We start from the raw sequence: 18,527 nt of genomic DNA, 5'->3' as shown, positions 1-18,527 counted from the left end.
ACTTAATATTATCATTATAATATTGTGAACAAGCTTCATAAAGCACATCATTTAGTTCAGTGTTATTCTATAAGGGTATGAGACCTTCCATCTCCCATTCCCTCTTTTCACACATGAATCTACAGTTTTAGGAGTGCTGATGCATCCACTCAGAACACTACATGCCCTCACCCTAAAACACACGTGCGCACAGACCCACCCACTTCCACAAACACATATGAACTCAGAGCGAAGGAACTCGAGGAAATCACTCAGCTCACCGTGTTCCATAAAAGAAGTGTACAGGATATCCTCTATGAGTGAACGCCCCGCGGTTCTCCTCCCACTGCCCTCCCAGTATCTCACCTCATATTGTTCCTTAGATTATTATTTAGTAATGATAAGTGAGGGAGCCGTGAAAACAGCCAGCACGGGGAGTACAGGAAACCGACCGGGAAGCTCCACCTTCAGTCATCCTGCGGGAGGATTTCTGACAGGTGACATTATTCAACGTGATGGAAACATGGTTGAAGCCAGGGGGTGATGTAACAGGTGATTGTTCTTCTGGTCAGAAAGGTGCAAAGTGGAAGGCATCACGAAAATCAACCGGTGTGACGATATCAGTGTTTATAGAGGCAAACTGAATGTAGAGCAGCGACTGTTACATACTGTCATGTTATGTACAGCTTATGCATGGATTTTTTGTTTCATTGCAGGAAATGTATTATGTGAACAAAGTATTACTTCTCATGTCATTGATACATTTCAGTCGACTGAATTAACTAAATACATTTTGAATATTTGGAATATGATAACAGTATATAAACCTTTGATGAAATAAATGATCAGAATTTCATGCCAAAAAAAGCACTGTTTTGGACAGATGGTAGCATTTTGCACATAAAATGCACTAAATGTCATAAAAATGTCCAGATGAAACAGCATTTCGAGAGTATCTAACCCCTGTATTGTGACATATTTCTAAGGATAGACAGGTGGGACATAACTTTGGAGGAATTATTATAATAATGTTAATAATAATAATTGTTATAATGAATCTCAGCTCTGCGTCACTAAAAGTTGAAGATTGATTGATGGGTGTGTAATAGGTGCATAACATGACTGGGGATGTGATCCAAAAGGGTTAAAAAAAGACATTTTTCATTTCATTTTGACTTTAATGTAGAAAATATTGGCCTAACGTCACAAAACCATAGTCACATTTTTAACAGATGTTATCATACAACACAGTTAGAATGCATTGGCATGACATGACACACCAGTTCATATATGTTTCATGCAAAGAATTTGTGTATAATATTTATTTATTTTGTTTCCATTTGCATTTTGTCCCATAAAACATAAACTTCACTGAACACATTTTGTACACAAATTGCAGCATGTGACATGTTATTAAATTATTTATATTTTAGATCAACTTGAGGAGCTTCATTTATACCTGTATCATTTCATACACGAAACGGAATGTGAAACTGTGAAAGCGATCTTCACAGTGACAACCACGTCTGTTCTGTATAAATCTTCAACAGATTAACGTTCGTGTTGTGTTTAGGTGGACAGAGATATCACAGTCTCCATCTGTGTTACAAACGCCATTTGGGCGCAGTGGAACAATGCACACAGGGAGTAACATCCAAGTCTTAAAACCACTGCAGCCCTTGTTGCTGCCAACATAAAATTGTCCACATAGCTTTTAGGCCAATTTAAAAGCTTACTATTGAAGAGAACAAGGATAATAGCTTTCCTAAAAACCTGTCGTCATGTTAATAAAAACAAGAGTCTCAGTAGTAGCATAATCTAAATGATAGTCTCACTGTTCTTTCTTGAAACTGTCAATTGTTATATATATATATTCCCTTTATTCCAGCATTTTCATAACCCTGTTTAAAGTGCAGAATATTTCTGCAGTGACAGTGTGTTATTTAGGCTCTGCACCAAAAAGGGAGTTTATTCCACTCACAATCAGCAGTGTAATTTCGCCATGCTTCCTGGACATGTAGGTCAAACCGATCAACTTTAAAAGGTGTCATTTAGATAAACGCTGGAACCACATGCATTAGCTCATATAGGCAAATAGAAGTGGAGAGGTTGGTTACGTGCAGCTTCCTGCCAATAAATGTTTGTGGCTGCAGTGAATTCCTGTTTGTCTTCAACTCACCAAGCAACAAAGGCCAAAATCTAAAGTACTTAATAAATGTCTCCAGCATAAACGTCATATTGATATAGAAAAATGAAGTGATTTACTTTCTGGTGTACATGAATTTGTGTCACAACATTATTGCTTCGTTCCAAGGACCATTAATCAGTTTTAGATGCTTTCCCTATGTAACTATTAAAATCACATTACAGAGAAAAATTGAACAATTATGTTGTAAATTTGTAAAGAAATAGCGAATTCAAGGTCTCCACAAGCTGCAACATGAACAACAAAAACAGCATGAATCCTGAAATCTGACCAACTTGCTGATGAAAACATTATTCAATTACTTGTAGAACAACACATTTCTGAGCAGATTACACACTTTCACACCTATGATTGTTGATATTAACAAGGTATATACAAGCACAGCTCTGGTGTCTCTCAGCACCACAGAGATATGACGCAGAATGGTTTTGGTTATGAAGATTTATCCCTCTAGACTTCTGTGTTTACAGTGCTATTTCAGGGGCACAGAGACACGCAGACACACATAAACAGACGCGTTCGCAGTCACTGTCAAGTAACCACACAAGCACATGTATGCACAGGCGCATATTCAGATAACATTGCTTGCAGTGCAAACGCGTACACAGACTACACACGCTTCTCCAGATGTTGTTTTGGAGCTTTGCCTCATTCTGTCGCTCAGCCTCGCAGCCAGCCCAGAGTGTGTATCCATGTTTAGATAAATACACACTGGCTTGGGAGGTGTGTATTTCACACACTGTGTGTTTTGGTTTAATTGAGTACTACAGAGCCTTGTGGCATATGGTTTACAGTGCAGCCTGCTTCGGCCTGCATGGGTCCTGAGGGGCCACACACTTTGTTACTTATAAGTACAGCATGTATATATAGATACATATTAATAGGTCTACCATACAGTATGAACATACAGATGTATTTTCACAAGCATGCCAAGGTGCACTATGCCCTAAAAATGCATGTAGGCACAGGTCAACAAACACTTTGGTTATAAATGCACACACAGCTGTCAGGGTGTGTGACGCTCATTATGTGTGTTGTTACAACAAGGACTCAAAGCTTAATTGCTTAACATGTGACAGAAAGCTTGTCAGGGTTAGAGTTAGGACAGATATTCTACCCAGTAAAGTTGATGGATTTAGGGCACATGCAAATACTGTGTGTACATTCTGTTCCTTATCCTGAGACACCTTGCCAGCGGTTTTATGAAATGACCAGACTTCACTATAAACACACAGTGTTACTCTGTGTTACCATCGACCTCTCAGGTGTTAGGGTTACGGGCCACTGGGTGGGCTTGGCATCCTAATAGTGTCCTTTAGAATGGAGCTTTTCATTCAAATGGGATTTCCCAAACTATACTTGCAGCTTATAAAAGTGCCTGTAGGCACTGCTGCTGTGCCTTTTTGCCTTTGCGAAGGGTGAAACACTATGGGATTTGTGATATCTAATGGGTGACAGTGTCCTATGGCTATCTGGGAGTGGAAATGGCAGCTTCCTGTGGTTCTTGCTGTGAGGTTAGGTTTCCTTTGAGTGCTGATTGAGGACCAGCTTCTAAATTCACTGTTACGACCCTACCCAAGAGTTTGAAATGGTCAAAATGACCCAGGATCATGGACAACTTATCCAAAATCTAATTTGCAGTCACGTCTGGCTCCAAACAGGAAGCTGTGATAAAGCATTCACTCGTGACCAATCACTACTTACAGTGATAGCATCTCTATTGCTTTGTTTCTCTGGAAGATTCAGGAAAAAGAAATACTATAGCACATCCCACAGGGAAATAGTGGAAGTGGCTAAATAAATGCAAGGCCGACTTTGATATTTCATCACTTTAAGTTATTTTATCAACACCTTTTCAACAGTGTTTCTCTCTCTCCCCCAAAGAACAAGCTCTAAATTGGCCACAGCAGCCTCAAGGACAAGAAAGCGTAACCATACCCACCACATCAAAAGGCTGGCTTGTCGTCAGTGTCCCTCCCAAAAGAAGTGCAGCAGTGCTCGATTACCTGGTCAGATGTGTCCACCACAGCTCAAATTCCCATGTCCTTCCTGATATCGTGGTGTCACAGAGGGCGGGTTGGTGCATGAATCTCCCTCTGATTGCCCAGAGGCGCCATCGTATATCCCTAATGTCAACTTTCTCCAGGACGTCCCCTCAGGTCAGCAGTTACTACAGAAGTGACTGCACTTTAAATAACATGCCAGCCAGTTTGTGAAGGTTGTTTACCTGAAAGTGACACCTCTTACTTCACTCCTACTTTAACTGTAGTCCCTCTGTAGTTGTGACAGAGTAAAAGTAGCCTCTCTGAAGGTCATTTGAAGAGTCACAGTTGTAACAGGGGTTCTTTTCTGATTGCAGGTTAACTCTGTTAAAATAACTGTGTGACATGTCCACTTTCACTGTCAGAAGCTGGATCAGGAAATCAGACCTGAGAGCCACTGCAGTGGAAAAAGGGTCTCTAGGTATGACAGGGTCTGTTGTCTGCGTGAATGCTTGCGTGTGCATGTAGGAGTGTGTGGGGGGTAGGGGGAAACACACACACTCACAGGACATAGAGGGGAGCAGGGGGAGTGTGTTTCAAGCTACAAGGAGGGGAGGAGATGGGAGGAGGCTCGCCTTTTCGCTCTCTCTGAAGTCTGGATGCAGCGTCACAGAGGACTTAGTGGGAAGTCAGACAAAAATACGTTGCTGCTATAAGAAAGTTGTGGGCTTGCAGGACTTGTTTCTCATTGGCTCTGTTTTGGAATTTGTTCAGAATTAACTGCCTGAACACTGAGAGGCAAAGAAGTTTTCTGAAATTTCATGACTGAAAAGATGTCTGATTCTGGAGTCAATCCTCACTTGGAGGGAATTATTTCAGATTTTGAAGGTTTGTGTTTTGACTTTCTTTCACTTTAAATGTGCACGCTGACAGGTTGTAGTGAGGAGGGAATAAAAATGCCAACATCTTGAAGTATGATGTCTGTGAGTAGTGTTGATGTTGTGTTTGAATGTGATGTGTGTGCATATCTGAAGGTCTCTTACATGTATTTTTATGAGTGTGGGTACTGTGTATGTGTCTGCTTGTTACTGTATGCTAAGAACAGGGCGGTGGGCATATGCTAGCCAAGTCCCTGTAGCCTCTAGTCTGTTATTGATTATACCCAAGTTACGTCAATAATAGAAACAAACACAGCACTGACACCACACTATTCCAGTACCGGAAAGCCTTGAGCTGAAAGCACTAAGAGAGACAGTGGAAACCTCAACATTAAGAGCTAACATCTGTCTAACCCCTCACACAACATCCATAACTGTGTCTCTCCTTTGTTTGCTAAGTCAGTGTGGAGCTGGCATTAATTCCATTTGTCCTCCACATCCTCTGCTATTCTTTCTTTCTTCCTTCCCTACCTTTTTCCTGTTCCTCCTCCGGTCAGACTGGGTCGCTCCAGCTGGTCTGATGCTCACCGTCAGATGTCATGGACTGATGCTGAGAGGAGAAGCCAGAAAAAAGTTCACTTCCCTAACAATATTTAGACAATATTTTAGCTTATTGTAGTTATTGGAGAGTTCAGACGATGCGACGTCTGTAACCTAGTTTACATTGATTCATTCATTCAAAGGACTGGATCTTTAAAATGCTACAAAACTAAATTGACCGTAATAATTTGGAAAATTGAGTTCTATCAAGTTTCTTAGTTGTTTTGTTTGTGCATGTACACTTTTATCTGATCATGATAATCAGACAACAACAGCGTGATTGAGGTTATTATATTAAAGTTTCAATAGCTGAGGAATTGCTGTAATCTGATTGAAATCAAATTATTAGTAGTTACTTTAAAACATTAAAGGCATTTTGTTTTTATTTGGTTACTTGGATAATTTGGTCTTACTTAGTTTACATCAGTAGAGTCCGATTATATGAGCTTGTTAAGATACTGTACAGTTGGGATATTACAGGTATAGATGGTGGTTGTGTGAAGTGGGTTGTCCAGAAAAGGCCAGTAAATGTAAACAGGTTAACTTGAACTGAATGAAGTAAGGCCAATGAAGTGAGGGAGTAAGGCCAATACCAATTGACTCATTGCATTTACTCATGTAACATAAAACCACTGATAGTATTCAGAACAAACTACTGCAGCACCACGGGCTGGTGGATAATAATGGCCAGTGTGAACCATTCCAGTGTTTCCATCCAGGACTGGAACAGATGTAGAGAGATGTACAATGAAAAGCACTTGACTGAGTAAATCCATACCATTATGTTTTCCAGTACATTACACTGCACTGAATCTCACACTGAAGAGGAAATAGGCACTGAGAGCAATTTAATTGTTGAGCACATTAAAGATGTAATAATGGATGAACTTGTGTGTGTTACTATTATAGAAAATGGATGTTAGAAACTACCATAGAATCTACATGCTGAGATAATATTATGATTGTCTTAAGTGTAGAAAATGTCTCTGGCTGAATCTAAACTGATGACTCACCAGTCCAGAATAAGCCCATATTTGTATATTCAGAGAGGCTTTTTAGAGTCATACATGGACTCCGTCTATGTTTGCCAACCTAAACTGAGTTTTGTGTACAGTCCAAGTTATTTGGACTAATTACGGTATCTGCTTAAAGGTGCCATGTTGTTGCTCCGGTGTAGCATGTGGACACAGAGAGGAAATTAATATTGAAATGGAGGAATTGCATGTGTGTGGTACATTTTCTAAACCTGGCAAAGAGGCCAGTGTGCTATTAACGTTGGTTCAAATGGATTATGTGCTTAAATACAACACTTTCTTAACAGTTCTCTGTGGTCCTGTTCCCTCTAAGGCAAGTTATATTGGACCTCAGGTCGTTGAAAATATAGGTTTGGCATTGCTAGTATGCCTCTATTAGACCAGTAAATGTACCGTTTGTGATTTGTCATGTGTAATACCCGTTTAACTGAATATTCTGTTAGCTGCTGTCTTTGCTCCTTGTACTGCAATCACACGCACACACACACACACATACACTCACAAAGCAGCTCGGCATCAACATGTTCTCTACCCAGTAATTTGCTGGTAGATTCAGTGTTCTGCCTTCTTTGGAAATATATAAATATTTTTTGCTGAAACATGTTTATTTTGTCAGTGTGTGTGATTCATACGGTAAAAAGTGCTTGGTCTTGCTTTGAGGTCGCTGAGCACCACTTAATCACACATTTTCTGCATCAGTTCTTGTTGCCAACTACATTCTCTCCCCCACACTCCCTTTTCAATCAGGACTTTATTGAGAGTCCAGAAAGTGTGTGTTAACAGGTGTTAAGTGGAATGCAACCACTGGTTACTGATGTAAATCAATCTGTCCATGAAGCGGATATTTAACCTGTGACTGATCAAAGGGACAGAACAAGGCTTTACCTGTCAAAGGTTTAGGCCTGAAGCCAAACACCAGGTCAACTATTTAACAGTTACCTAAATGACTTTGTAAATGTGTGTGTGTGTGTGTCTTTATTGGTGCTCATCAGGGTTCACGTCCTATTTCTAAACATCTGGTACTTCAACATTACCACAAACAGTGCACAATTCTGACCCCGAGATCTACACCAACTTACCTCTTCTATCACATGAACACCTCTAACACTCCCAGAATTCCTTTGTGCTGGATGCAGGGTGTCGGCCAGGGAACCGTGCAGTAAATCTGACATAGTGAGCTGTGCTGCTGCTGGTCAGCATTAGTAAACCCAACACTATTGGTGGGCACTTGGAGGAAGTGTGTGTTTGACAGTATAGCATTAAGGTTTCGTCTGACCAAGCAAAATAGTGTGAAATTCTATAGCTAGTTGCTTGGCCTTGTCTTGTCAAATAGGAGGTTTGGTAATGTTTTTCCTGGTTTGACCACATGGACTTTTCTGCAGATCTTGACATCAGATAAACTCCACTGTATGTGAAATGGTTTTATATAACCAGTGTAACTGTCTTGATCACTTGATGCTAGAATTACAAGAGCAATTATGAGTTCAAGGTTGTGTACAGTACATCCTTTATTAATTAACTGCTGGTGTGGTGTGGAGTGTTTTTATAAGCAATTTTCTTCATCAGTTACAAAATGAATGAGGATGTCTAATCAGTTAAATTATTTGAGTGTTTACAGATGCAAAGTAGGCTGGACACATAATGCTCTGAGGAATGGCCTTTATTTCAAACTTCCCCTGTTTTCTCATGTTCTTGTGAGAAACCAACTTGTTTTCTGATCTGCACATCTTGTTTACTGTGTTAATTTGGCATTACTGCTGTTTGCTGTTTTTTGCAAATGCAGCCCCTTTTTCCATCTGTTTCATGTTAAAAGTCTGTTTGGTAATTCAGGAGGCATTATTACTTGACTTTCCCAGAAGGCTTTAATTGTGATACATATGTAGGAAGTGTAGAGATTCATTAACAGCAGTTTAATATCAATCATCAGAATCAATATACAGTCTTTCTGTTATACTTCTGTATATAGTTACTCGGAGCAGCAGAGAGTATGACATGACTACAATATGTTATAGCTGTAATGGTGATTGAATACATATGGAAAATAGATTATATTTACTTTACTATTAGCTTTACATTGTTTCATGGCCTTTAAATTGTGCAGGTGCAATATAATCGTGATCTCATTCCAGAAATCATTTGGGGATTTTCAAAATTGTAATATCACGGTATTGTTTAAATGTGTGTCCTCTGAGCTTATCTGTTTTAGATGTTTGAAATGAAATATCAATGTGTCTGGTTGATAGTACTAATGCTTTTCCCCCCTGAAAGAACAGCCTTTCCTAAAACATGTTCATACCAGACACATAGATAAACTATCTCACATATATCTGGTCAAAATATAGTCCAACCCTAATACAAAGCCAGGTGTCAGTTAGGACATAACTTAAACTCTAACAGGAATATAGTGGGACATTTGCATGCTTAATCCTTGTTGACTGGTGTCAGTCCCGACTAAATATCAGAGATAGAGAAAACAATGAGTGGCAGCTTTGTCTTGACCTGTTTTAACCTCCTCATCTCTCACCCCGAAACCTCTTTGCCTCTCTATCTACAGTCTCTTTTTCCTCCTTTTCCTCTCTTGCCTCTCTGTTTGTTTTCCTCCCTCTAACTCCTGACTATTTCCTATTAGCGCATCTGGGCTGGGATGATACTGAATGTTTGGTTGGGGTGTCCTTGGGAGAAAGTGATGACACTGATGATAAACAGGCAGCCTATCCTAACACCTGGGCTGTATTAGGACAAATGACCATGAACGCGAAGTAACGATACAGCTGCCTCCATCTTTGTTTTTGTTGCGCCAATAATCCTGAGCTATATTGTCTGTGCTGCATTATCTACCCACATGAGACACTGTGAGATACTGGACACTGGGCGGTGATAGGTAGTGGAGGGATGTGGGGAGACGAGACTCCTGGCTGCTGTTAATGAGGTTCCTCTGAGGTAGACTGGACCTCTTGTTTCCAGCTCATAGTCTGGGAATGCTGTTTCACTGGGAAAGATACTCCTTCATCCATCTGTCCGTCCCACACTTGTGCGCATGATCCTGTACTTGTGATATTCATGCAAAGAAGTAAAAGATCCGATTCCCATTTTGCTTTAGCTGAATAAGAAAGAGAGACATTTGACCACATGGAAAACCCAAGAGCCTTTTGGGAAGAAGTATGATCCTTAAAAACGCACTGTAGGAGCTGAGTGATCATCTCAGCGAGAGATGCCCAAAATGCCTTTTTTCCATTCTCTATATTCCCAAACAACATTAAAGCACAGCAAAATTCAAATTCTGCTCTTAAATCATGCACCATTGGCTGCTCAGTCCCTAAATACAAACAAACAGCTTGAGAGCAAAGCACTCAAGTCGTGCCTGAGGGCGTATAATCACAAAGCAGCCAAGAACAGAAATACTCATCTAGGATCACTAAACAGGTCACTGAAAATAACAACGTCTCGGTTCAACTCTCTTTTTTGTGACAGGACAGATCATGATATCCCTCCCATGTTCAAACTTGAGTTCTCACATTTACAGCTCTGGCAAAAATGTAACAAAAGTCTGCAGCAAGTGTCAAGAGATGTTAGAGCGTACATGGTCTCCTAAAGTGTTTGGGTTCTCAGAGGAGGGTAAAAATGAATGCCCTGCTCGCTACACAATACAATCTTAAATCAACAGTTTTAAAAATGTGCATCACAAGCTTTCAGCTCCTTATGAAATCTGCAGACAGATTTTGGCAGGCCAACTTATCCTCTGGCCAGAGTTTAAAGTAGCCACAGCCTTGGACTCCCTCTCAGCAATCATAAAACTTGAGGAAAGCAGTTGTAAGAAGGACATAGTCCAGTGGCATTGTGGGTTTGGACACCACTTACAAATTGCAAGTTTATTATTGTGTATAATTTCTTTATATGTATATCTATATAAAGGATAGATTTTACAGTGCCTCACTGGATAATGAACTTTGTTCTCATCAGAACTTCACACAGAAAATGAGTGATGGGAGTGTGAGAAAATTACTGTTAGTGTGTGTGAGAGGTGGTTTACTGTGTTTTCTAACACTAAGAACTTTTGTACGCTTATTAAGGGACATGTCATGGTTTCCAAACATAATGTTGATACTGTACAACCATCTGGAGTGGCTAAATCTAGCCTTACAGCCTTAGAAAAAAAACTGTCTTTTACAGTCCAAGATTACCAAAGATGAAAAGTAACCTTGCTTTAAGTTGTAGATAAAGGGTGTACAGGGAGTGGTGGTGGGCTGAGGAGATTTGTAACACAAATCACCATAAACTCCAAGATGTGAGTGCTGATCCATTTATTCCCATGGTGAACAAGAACGTCCTTGGTGTGTCCGACTAAGACAAGAAAAAAAGATGTTGGCTTAGGCCTGATTTTTTTTGTTAGGGGGTAAACTGTATCAAATGTCCAATATGTTGGAATGAAGCAGCTTATAGCAGTAAATTAGATTAGTGGTGCTGGCTGATGTGTGTGTGTGTGTGTGTGTAGGGAGATGGGCTTTTCACAGAGGGCAGTGGGGCTGGGGCACGGTCCCCTCCCTGTGGTTACAGTCACTTAAAAATAAACATGTACACTTTCCCGTAACACACAGTCATAGAACAAAACTTATTTTTTACAAGCACTTTGAACAGAATTACATATACTGTAGTTATGTAGAAAGACACACGCATGCACACACGCAGACTCGCCACAGGCCACAAACAGATCAAATAATCAGCACTGAGTTTTTGGATCACAGGAAACAGGAGATGTTCTTAAGGGTGTGCGTGAGCGGACTGGTCTATAGTGTGTCATTATGATACCAGCTCCTGGCCACTGGCTTGGCACAGCAACTCCATGATGGGAGTCAAATTCGTGTTGATTGTCAGCCAGTGTGAGTGCACTCTTCCCAGGGGGTGATTCCATCCCTTAGTATCCTCATCTTGGACAGTGCAACAATTTTCTCACGTCATGACTGACCTAGGGGAAGGAAGTGCCTCCGTCTCTGTACGCTCATGTTGCTCATACACAGTGAGACTTTTTTTTTGCATAAATGCTTGGCAGTGAAGGATTCTTGGCTGATTGCATGCATTATATTATGTCATGAAACGCTTCAAATGGCTTTGTGTAAAACCCTAGACCTTTATATTGTATGGTACCGCACACGTAGCATCCATGTCATGTCAGAACAACGCAAAAAAACACGTTATACAGTCAGTGTGGTGAAAAATCTACTGCTGCTGATGGGGGACGTAATGAAATTAGATAGGTATGGCTTAATTGCTTGTGCATGCTGTTTCTTTTGTGTTGCCACCAACAGATACCCCACCCTCAAACCTCAGGCACTTTACTACTTGGATGCTGTTCATAGTGTTTTGTGTTTTTTTTAGAAAAAACATCTCATTTTGTTTACTGCTCAGTTAATGGCTATGACCTTTTTGATGAATACTTTATGACGTTGTTCCTACTTTCTATAAACAGCAATCTTGACCCATAAATGGTTTATAAGGGAAAGATGAGCTTGTTGCGGTTAAGAAATTGTAACTAAGAGTAAATGTGCTTTCAATACGTTGAGTTCTCCTATATCAGACAACTAACATGTTGTCTTTGTCCCTTACATACAGCTCTGAAGAGGTCCTTTGAGGTGGAGGATGTCGACACTTCATCTCACTCTTCCCCCGGTTCCCGCCGGACAACCAACTCCCCTCACCGTAACGCCATGTCTCCCACCAGCATCTACTACCGTGACCTGGGCACCGCCGCCCCAGCTACCAACAACAACAACCTCAACTACACCCAACCCCGCTCCATCATGGGTGGAGGAGGCTCCAAGACCCCTGAGCCTGTGTCGCGCCGCTCTGAACTTTCCATTGACATCTCCTCTTCATCCAACAAGCAGGTGGATAACATCACCAGCCCCGCCTCTTCACGCTTTGGGAGCAACAGCGCCTTGAAACGCCCCGAAGTCCTCGGCCACTCCAAGACCCCCGAGATGAGCCACAAGAGGGAGGTCACTTTCGCCAAGACGCCTACTGACTCCCTAGTGATACGCCGTAACGAAGGCAACAATAACAACAACGGGACCAGCCGGACCCTTGAGCAGAACCACGCTCGCAAATTTGAGCCCCCCAGTCCCGGGGATGTCCGTAAACCTGATATCAGCATCACCAGAGCTCCGCCAGAGAACAACGGCCACCACGCAGCAGTACACCACCCACACCACCCCAATCCTCACCACAACACCATCGTCACCACCTTCCGCTGCTCCTCGCCCAACCACGCCGGACGCAAATCCCCCAACACTGACAGTAAGTCTGCTTCAAACATAATATTTAGCATGAAATGTTGAGGCAGATGCTGAAACTGCCACGTCGTCTACTCACACTTATTTAATTGAGATACAGTGGTATTTGTTTTATAAGAAGATGGTAATCAGTGGTTTCTTTTAGTGACATGTCCTTGATCTTCCTTGATCAGTGGTGCAGTTTGTCTCTTCAGTCATGGTGGCTAAAGGTTGTATTCATCATCACCTAGCCCTTATTCTGTTTCTTGATAAAGAAACAGAATGTTGCCACTGCTAAAAAATAGGATCATCTATTTGATTAAAGACTAAATAAATACCAAATACACATTTGTGTAAAATCTAAAACAATTTTTATGTGCTTTAGACTGATCTTAAGTCCATTAAACTGTAAGTTAAAAAAAAACAAAACAAGAAATGAGGCAAACAACGATTTGTGCCGACTAATAAAAGACTAACATGCATTTCAAATAATTCATGAATATATAATTTACAGTATTATATTTGTGATGTGGGAACTGGTAAGTTGTGAGAACCAGAACTGGTGTCCTGTTTCTTAACAAAAGTTAAGTTTAAATTCAGTATTATTCAAAAAAACACTTGTGTACCTCCTTGAAGTGTAACAAATGTGTTAAATGTATTTCCTTTCCCGTATTTTACATAATGGATTTTTGAGCATTTTGAAAGCCGCATTGTTTATATCCATGTTTACTAGCCTGCAGTCGTCTTCCCTGTGTTTGTTGGCACTGTGCTTTTGTGGTTCATCACCAACACCTGTGGATTATTGGAATAGTGTGAAACCAATTGGCAAGAACGTGTATCGCATCGCTCGTCTGCATGTGTATTTTTGTGGGTGTGCATGACATAATTCATCATCATGTTTAAGTATGACAAACGGGGAGGCAACACAAACAACCGATGAAGTAAACATTCTGTATTTGTGAATGAGGACATTATCGATCAGCCCGCTCAACATGAGGGTCCAATTTAGCACCAGACAACACAACTGTGGCAGCTCTCCACACTGTTCTCCTGTTCTGGGGGCTTAGTTGTTAGTTCTAGCCACCATAACAACAAGTAGGATTACTGAGACCTTTGGGCAAAGTGTCAAAACCCCAGAAATTGGATCCAAGCATTTGTTTTTAATGTAAATATGCATACAAAAAAAAAAAACATGCTTTCTGAACAAACATACAAAAAAAGAAACTTAAAACAAAATACAAATGTTCTTAAACCAGTCACTGAATTAGCTCACCAGCCTGTGTGATTGCTTTAGCATAGACTTACCAGTTTGAGAGAGAGAGAGAGAGAGAGAGAGAGAGAGAGAGAGAGAGAGAGAGAGAGAGAGAGAGGAAAAGAGATTAACGTGAGTGTAATAGGCTATCTTTAACTCACATAAAACCAAATTACATTTTCTCATGTGATGAAAGGCTAGCTTTTCACAAACCCCGCTGGGTAAAAACACTTTGTCACATTTTCCAGATTACATTTCATTTGGACTCTGATTCATTTGGACTTTTTTCTACCGACTTCATATCTCCCCTGCTCCTTTTCCACTAACACCGAGGACGCAGACTACCCTCAGTATCAGATCTCTCAGCACAGAAAAACCAGTAACAGGAGCGGGTTGCTTGATTAATCTGATGTCGGCATATCTGTCAGTAATACAAGTTACCATGTCTGTGTCCTTGGAGGCCCGTCTGTCAGTAGAAACAGCAGACTGACTGTCTGTTTTTGTGGTAATCCATGTATTATTTGGATGTCTGTTATTAATGCAGTATTGGAACCCAGAGGGATTTTTGTTATGTACGAAAGTTTAACCTTGGCAGCACTAGAGTAGTAGTCTGTTAGTTAAATAGCAATTACTATTACAGTAAAAGAGGATAGATTTTAGTCCAAATTACAGGTCTACATTAGGTCTACATTGTGTGTGTGTGCCCGTAGCCGCAGATTTTAATTGTTTTTCCCACTGTGAGTTGAAGTCGTATAAGTGAATGTTGGGAACAAACACGTCTTTGTGAAATAGACTCAAACACACACGTACTGTATACAAAATGCACAAATGTTTAGCAGGTATTTTATCTCACATTTTAATGATATTTAAACCTCAGATATATATTCATGTATTCATTCATTCACTTACACAAATGAAACAGCTTCTAGCTTGCATCATTACAGTTAAAGATCAACACTGTGTTCTCAGGATTTGATAAATTTGTCTGTTGCTGTATCACTATTAGCCACACTGCCAAGTATTTTATAATTAGCTCTTATAACATGATGATGATGATGATGATAATGATAATGATAATGGGTATGTTCTCCTGTTATTTTAGGTCATTTGATGTTGTATGTTTTTTGGTTTGCAGATACTGCACTCTGTCATCTAGCAGATGTAATTTGTGTTTGCGTCGCCCACAGAACATTCAAACAACTGTCCCCATGTCTGTCCGTATGTTTCTGTGCTTTTTAGCTTCTAGCCTGCGTCCTTGCAGAAAGTTTTACATGCTTCTCTGCTGGATTATGGGGGTTGTAACTACTTATTTGCCCGCAGGGAGCGAGGCCCCTATCAGGGGTCTTAATGAAGGGTGGCCTGCCTGGAGGGTTCAGGGGCTCAGAGCCAGCCCACCCTGCTCTGCTCTAATGCATCATCAGGAGTGCTGAAAAAGAGGAAAAGAAAAACAGCAGCGGCAAATAGCACTATCAGACAACAGATTCACTGAGGTGCAAGTCAGATTATGTCTTATGTATTTCCTTTGATGACATAATACAGTTTCAGTTTACATGAGAGCTGATGGCAACAGACAAGCAGAGATTTATTATTTTTTTATTTTTGAAATATAGCTGTCGTCTGTGTTTTCAGGAGGCTGTTAGATAAGCTGCTTCCTGCACCGTTCGGTTTTTCCAGGAGGAAATGACATCACACGTCATTTATGTGGTTTACACACACACTCACACAGGCACATAGAGTATCCCGTACTTCCTTCCGTGTTCTGTCAGCATGATTGTTTCCCCTGCTGTGTGACCTCACTGAGGTGGATTTCCTCTCTCAGGGGTCATGTGATCTAAGTCTGCCAGCTTCCTAGCAAATAGCGCTCTGTACTTTGATGTAAGCTTCACAGAGAGCAGAGATACATAGGGATGTTTATGTAAAAGGTCAACATGAGAAAGAGTTATGGACGTAACACACACATAAACATGCCAAAGAGTGAACTGCAAATGTTCACTGATTAGCAAAATATGTCATGTTTTGGGCCTTGAAGTCAGTAGAGACCCATCATTATGAACTCATGTTGTATAGAGACCATATGGTTTCCGAAGACATTAAATATGTCAAGCTAAACTGCAGAGAGATGCACATAAAATGATGCACGAGACATCCTGAAAATTTCATTGGGTATGATATGGAGCCATAAAAATAGATTTTATTGTTTCATTCGGTTTAACTGTGATATAGCTTCAAGTGCTGGAAGAAGAAGATGTTAAATTTATGTTACAACGTCAAATTGATGTGGTAATGTTAAATTGCAGTAGCGCGTTCAAGACAGACCTGACCATCAGGTTCACTTCAGGCTACAGGCACTACACTCATTCTGCATGCTGATTGGTATCTGATCTGCTCCTGTGTGTTCAGCCAGACGGGGGAACCTTATCTTGACAGCCAGGCCTGCTGTTCATCAATCCATCAAACACTGCAGAAAGAGCTCTATCTAACATCTCGAGACGGAAAAGCCTGTACCACCTGTGGTCCGAAATGGCACATTTCTTATCATTTTTCAGACCAGCTTTCAAATTTAAGAAAGTTTGTTTCACCTGGAGACCGCGTCTGAGGTAAATATGTCCTGTTCTCATGCAGGAGAAGGATACGGAATAATATAACCATAGATGAAATAATTGGGCTCCTTTTTGACATTGTTATATAAGATCACAGAGACAAAGAGTTGCTTTTATTTTAACATGAAAAATGGACTTTGTCCTTTTTTACCACACCCTGGAGAGGACCGTAAATAGTGTTCTCACTGGGATAACGCCAACTGATAGGTTATCATTCTGGTCACATCCAACAACCTCATTTAGAAACTCTTTCAGTGTTTCATTGCGATAAAGAAGTAAAAACAGCGGAGATGGATTTGTCTTTCCATCTCAACTGGATTTGTGTTACAGATAAAAGTGGAAAGGAAATTAAAGTTATGAATTTAAGCATGATTAAACACATTAAGTATGTTTAATCTTCAACGTATGCATGTATGATCTATGTTTTATGTGTGTACGTGTGCATTGAGACATTGTCTGTAAGTGTGTTGTGTGATGCGGTGGCTCGGAGCCCAAGACAAATTTCCCTTGTAGGACAATAAAGTTTATCTTATCTTGTTATAGATGCTGCTGCTTTCAGTTATAGTTAAGAAATGCTTCATTTAGTGTCCTCATGTCCTGATTTTAGCATTTAGTTTATGCTAAACTGGAACTAGAATTTGTCCGTATATTGCCTAGATAAACAATGATCTTGTGGTACATTTGTTTTCCTAATTGAGGTGTAGTCATTATGGAAAAGGGAGCACGTGAAGCCATTTGTCTCTTTTTTGGATTTACCTTCTTAAAGCGGGGAGGAGGGGCCGGCACAGGGCGGTGGGTGATTTGTCTCTGCTTGTCCATAGGTCAGGGAGGGGCACACACACACACACGTACACACGTACACACACACAAACACACACACACACACTTTCCTCATCTTAGATTTTTTGTTTTACTTTTGTTGTCTCTCATCGACACACCTACACAAGCACACACACACACCCACAAAGCATGCACGCACACAGACGCACACACACACATACACATACACACACACACGTGCACACACACACACACACACACACACACACACACACACACATACGTGCAACTTTGCAACCTCAGGCAAAGGCATATCTGAGGTCAATCCTCTCCCAGTGTAATTACTCTGGACTGATCCCAGACCATTACTCAGTGTGACCCCTCAGCTAATTACCTCAAATAAAGAGCGAGGCAAAGGAAAGGCCTTTACATGCATGTGATGGGGAACCGTTGCTGATTGAGAATAACATTGTTACTAAGTCGCATATGTTTCACTCTGAGGTTCAGCAGCAGTAGTCACACAAATTAAGAAATAATAGGAGGAAGTTATCTTGCAGTAACCTGGATATTAAACCATCTAACTTAACTTTTTTAAAAAATCTTATCACAGATGTTTTTGAGGAATCACACGTTTAGATGAACTTTCTGTTATAGCTCAGCAATAATTCATTGTTACCTTTTACTGTAACAACTCTTTCAGTGGAATCACATTGTGATGATACGATGCTGTTACACAAATACATTTTCACAAGCAAGCTGTAATTAAAACAAACTCAATTAGTTAGTGATGTTTTTGTTTAGGAGACAGCTCAGTTAAACACAGTTAATTGCCTTCCTTTGTGTCACATGTCTTAAAATTAAGATTGTTTATCCTTATATCTTATGCAACAATGTAGGATTTCCTTGTTCACCGGCAGAGCGTCATTAATAGACACATTATTTGTTGCAAA

General features: G+C 40.5%; 1 protein-coding gene across 4 annotated transcripts in view; it reads left to right on the top strand.

Moving 5' to 3' along the window:
- The window catches only part of sept9b (septin 9b), a 72,799-nt gene that overhangs the window by 15,910 nt on the left and 38,362 nt on the right, over positions 1–18,527 (top strand). For 3 of the 4 annotated variants that reach the window (XM_044345743.1, XM_044345742.1, XM_044345741.1), the window contains one exon: positions 12,287–12,970. In XM_044345743.1, coding sequence (XP_044201678.1) covers positions 12,287–12,970 — 684 coding nt within the window. Of the gene's footprint in view, positions 1–4,852; positions 5,056–12,286; positions 12,971–18,527 lie in introns of those variants that run through there. The other variant, XM_044345740.1, reaches the window with a different exon arrangement.

The sequence above is a fragment of the Thunnus albacares genome, chromosome 3 (assembly GCF_914725855.1).
Source record: "Thunnus albacares chromosome 3, fThuAlb1.1, whole genome shotgun sequence".
Taxonomy (NCBI): Eukaryota; Metazoa; Chordata; class Actinopteri; order Scombriformes; family Scombridae; genus Thunnus; species Thunnus albacares.
This window is presented reverse-complemented; position numbering and strand designations above follow the sequence as displayed.